General features: G+C 54.4%; 1 protein-coding gene across 1 annotated transcript; it reads left to right on the top strand.

Annotated features, from left to right (window-relative positions):
* The first annotated feature begins 450 nt into the window (after positions 1–450).
* On the top strand, positions 451–3609 carry NOG (noggin). The gene has a single exon (XM_058169694.1). It carries the CDS (start codon positions 1564–1566, stop codon positions 2236–2238), a length of 675 nt encoding a protein of 224 aa, XP_058025677.1. The 5' UTR covers positions 451–1563; the 3' UTR covers positions 2239–3609.
* The last annotated feature ends 777 nt before the right edge of the window (positions 3610–4386 follow it).

The following is a 4386-nucleotide window of genomic DNA, read 5'->3' as shown; positions in this document are numbered from 1 at the left end:
ATGGCTGTCCGTTTAAAAACAAGTCTGAGCAGTCCCCAATGTGGCAAAAAGGTGAATGGTTTCACTATACCTTTGTTAAATCAAGCTTAGTTTTAAATGGTACGTTAGATGGAATTGCTTAAGGAAATCTTCTCGGACGCTCTAAGTGGCACTACCTTGCCACAATATCCAGGCAACAATGTTGTCTTGGGGTTGCAACTCTCATTCACTTTTTTCTGGGTGAGCCCGCGAGGAAACAGCAGAGAGGGATGCGAGCTGAAGCGGCCGCCAGCAGAGGGCGCACTACTCTCCTTCTCCCACCTCCCCCCCCCCCCGCCCCTTGACTTAGCATTAGCCAGCAATTTCACGCTTGGAGAAAGGAGGCGTTTGCAGAGCCCTCCTTGAGCTAGAAGCCAACTAGAATTACATCACGGGCTCAAGCGTGGAGCCGCGCAAATAAATGCAGCGGCAACCAGGTACCAGCGGCAATCCTAGTTGGGGGGGGGAAAGGCACGAGGTGAGCGAGTTTGAGCGGCCAAAGTTAAAAAAAAAAAAAAAGAGGGCGTGAGCGGCTAGAAAGAAGCCAGTCCCGGACGATGCACACGGAGCGACGCGGTGCCTTGCAAGGTTGCACAGGGTTGCTTATCCGCTGGAGCCGACTTCGCGGAGTATAAAAGCTGGCTGCAAGGCCGCCTTCGAATTCATAACCCAGCGCAGCTAGGAGCGCGCCCGATGGAGCAGCGGCCAAGCCACCTCGGATAGTTCTCCTTTTGCTACGGAGAAGCAACTGAAGAGGCTTGTGCAAAAAGAGCATCACTTCCCAGCCGCGCTTTGAGCTCGCCACGGAGAGAGTCTCCCCCCCGCCCCCTTACTCCCTTCGGCTGGGGTGGCCGGAGCAACCGACTGAGCGATTTGCCTCCGGGACTTCGGGAGTACCAGATCGCCTTTGCCTTTTCCACCACCACCCCTCCCCACGCCCACGAGTTTCCTCTTTTAAGGAGAAGTGCCTGAAAAGAGCGAGTCGGTGGTTTCCATAGTGATGGAACAGAAAGTGCAGGAAATTTAAAGACGCTGGATCCTCGCGCAGCAGACTAACTGGTGCCAACGTGCGTGGCGGCGGCGGCGGCTGTTGCAAACTGCAAAGAGACGGGGAGCCGAATGGAAGTTTGCAGAGGTCTCTCCTGAGCGAAGCGACGCGCGCAACCCCCCGAAATCCGGAGCCAGAACAACTGCATGGGGCACCCCAGGCTTCTGATTTTCTGCACGGGGCTGTCGACTTTGACGATCAGTATTGCTTACTTCTAAACGGCGCTGGTTTTGAGTTTTGGTTTTTGCTGCTGTTGCCTACTCACCGGACCCGAGGAAAGGCGTTTGGGCAAGGAGGCTGCAGCCGCTGAAGGCAAGCGGCAGGGGAAGACCCTCCTCTCCTGCCCCCTCCGTGCTTGGATACCCTCATCTTCCCTTCTCCGGCCGATGCCTCTGCTCAGGCCCGGTTCTGGGTGAACCCTGTCCCCTTTCCTTGTCCCTTCCATCCATCCATCCATCCCTCTCCCTCCCTCCCTCCCTCCCTCTCTCTCTCCGAGCATGGATCACCTTCAGTGGCTGGTGAGGCTTTACGCGTTGGCGGTTCTCCTAGGTTTCCGACTGGAACAGGGCGCTTGCCAGCACTACCTCCACATCCGACCGGCCCCCAGCGACAACTTGCCCTTGGTGGATCTAATCGAGCACCCGGACCCTATCTTCGACCCCAAGGAGAAGGACCTGAACGACACGTTGCTGAGGTCCCTGCTGGGTACCCACTTCGACCCGAGCTTCATGGCCGTCTCCTTGGCCGAGGATCGTCTCGGCGGGGATGACCTAGCCCAGCTGGACCTGCTGCTGCGGCAGAGACCCTCCGGAGCAATGCCCGGCGAGATCAAAAGTCTGGAATTTTACGACGGGGGTCTTCAGGCTAGCAAGAAGCACCGGCTGAGCAAGAAACTCCGTCGGAAGCTGCAGCTCTGGCTGTGGTCTCACACTTTCTGCCCGGTCCTCTACACGTGGAACGACCTCGGCAGCCGCTTCTGGCCTCGCTACGTGAAGGTGGGCAGCTGTTTCAGCAAGCGCTCTTGCTCCGTCCCGGAAGGCATGATTTGCAAGCCGGCCAAATCCGTGCATCTGACCATTTTGCGGTGGAGGTGCCAGCGCCGCGGGGGGCAGCGTTGCACGTGGATCCCCATCCAGTACCCGATCATTTCCGAGTGCAAATGCTCCTGCTAAGGCGGGGGAGCAACGCGTACCCTCCGCTCCGGTCACCGTCAACGTCCCGTAGAAAACAGCAAGCCAAGTATAAATACCGCGCCTCTTTTTCTCACCGAACCATCCCGGCCGCGAAGCCGGGGTTTTGGTCGACTTCAAGACGCTACAAAGCGTAAAAGGAGATGGACGTTTGGCCTCCCCGTTGAAACGTTGCACCGGTCCGGGTTGCGTGCAAGACAGGCAACTTTTTGTTTTTGTGTTAAAAAGACGGGCTTGCACCGGACCCCCTGCCCTGCAGACACACACACACCCAAACGCCTCCGAAAAGCAGGTCAGTGTTGCACCGCGAACTCTTCTCGTCTGCTGTAACTTTTTAAGAGAGTAGATTCGCTCGGATCATCGCAAATGGAAGTTTTCTCCACCCACCTCCCCGTCTTTAATTTATATTCCAGGAAAAAAAAAAGCGTTTGGAGGATTTAAAAACAAACGCTCCTCAAAGCTTTGGGGCTTTTTTTTTTTTTGCAAAGGCTTTTAAAAAAAAAAAAAAAGAACAGAGGACTTTTAACATAAAACGTTTTTTTATTATCAATGGAAATATTTTCCATTCTTTAGGGAACAAAGTTTTCGAGTGATTTGCGTTGTGAATTTCTTTTCTTTTTTTTTACGGACTTCCGAGATTATGAGTAAAAACGATACGATGACTAAAAGGTTGAAAGACACGTTGTTACTGTTGTGTACATAGCGGGTTTGGTGGTGTTGTTTCTTTTCCTTTGGACGTCTTTTCATCTTCTGTACGTGGAAGAGAGTTTGCTATTTATTCTTTATATTCATTCCCTTGTAGTCGAAAAGTTCAGCTCAAAATTAAAATCAACCACTAAAAGATCAAACCCTCCTTGGATTCTGTGGGGCGCGGTTGGGGCTGAGAGAGGGGGGGGGCGCAGCGGAGGCGGCGTGCTGGGAACCGGAGCGGCTTGGAGAGGGAAAGGAAGGCAGCCCCTTTTTTTCCAGCACCATCCACCTTCCTCGGAAGCAAGTCCCGCCGGGTTGGATCGGCGCGACTCCCCTCAGCCAGCCCGCTCCGCTCCACTGGGGAGCGGGCGAAGACCTCTGGAAAGCGCGCCGGTTGCTTGTTTGCTCGCTTCTCCGCCGCCCCCCATTTGGCCGTCGCCCCCCTGGGAAGGCTCGGGGCAGACGCCTTCGGAGAGACGGCGGCGGGAGGCGGGCCCCAGGCGGGGAGGAAAGGGGGAGGCGGGTGGTTGCCGCTTTGACATCTCATTTACCAGGAGCCACGTGTCTCTGACACCTACCCTTGTGGCCGAGCCCCGCTGAAACTCGAGCCCCGGCGGCGCGTTCTTTGGCTCTCGCTGCAGACAGTCGCCTATCCCGGGCAAGGCCGAGCCAGCGCCCCTCTCCGCTTATCCGCCCCTTTTCTCTTAACCCTTCACCTTCGGGAAGGGGAACAACCGGCCGGCGTGAAATCGGAGCGCGCCTTCCCTACTTTTTTTCCCCTTGCTTTCTCTCCTCTCCTCTCTTCCCCTAACCCCAAACTGCCCCCCTTTTGGGGGGGGCGTGTAAAAATGAGCCTTTTCTCCCTCCTTTTCTCCCAGCAATATAAACGGGCTGCTTAACCTCAACGTGCTAAATGATTGAGAGTAGCCTCCTTCAGTCTAACTGGGTTAGTCTGATCACCTCAGTTCTAACTTTTGCCCTACTGGGGAAGGGGGGCGACATTGGAAGATGTTAGCAGGTTTGGCTCTGCGTTGGTGAAGGAGGGAAGAAGCAACTGTTTTCACAGCACCTTTCACTAGCCTACAGCCTGAAGAGCAAGAGAGGCTCTGACCAATCTTCCCCTTGCTTTTTTTCTTTGAAGATGTTTCGCTTCTCCTCCAAGAAGCTTCTTCAGCTCTGAGAGGATAGTAAGGAATGGAATCCTGTCAGAGCTGAAGAAGCTTCTTGGATGAGAAGCGAAACGTCTTCAAAAGAAAAAACAAGAAAGTCCAGTTGCCTCCTGCAAAAGCACCTTTGGGGCAACCATGACCCTGATGACTGAGAATCTCTATAGACGTTCCTCCCTCACCTTTAGTGATAGCAGAGCCTGGTGCTGCTGCCGGTACTTCTTTTCCAAACCAAAATAATTGGCACCTAACAGTGTGAATGCTTTTTTATTAT

This window comes from Ahaetulla prasina, chromosome 2, assembly GCF_028640845.1.
Source record: "Ahaetulla prasina isolate Xishuangbanna chromosome 2, ASM2864084v1, whole genome shotgun sequence".
Taxonomy (NCBI): domain Eukaryota; kingdom Metazoa; phylum Chordata; class Lepidosauria; order Squamata; family Colubridae; genus Ahaetulla; species Ahaetulla prasina.
This window is presented reverse-complemented; position numbering and strand designations above follow the sequence as displayed.

Coding starts and splice junctions, on each gene's coding strand:
- NOG (XM_058169694.1), top strand. CDS start 1,564: ATGGATCACCTTCAGTGGCTGGTGAGGCTTTACGCGTTGGCGGTTCTC.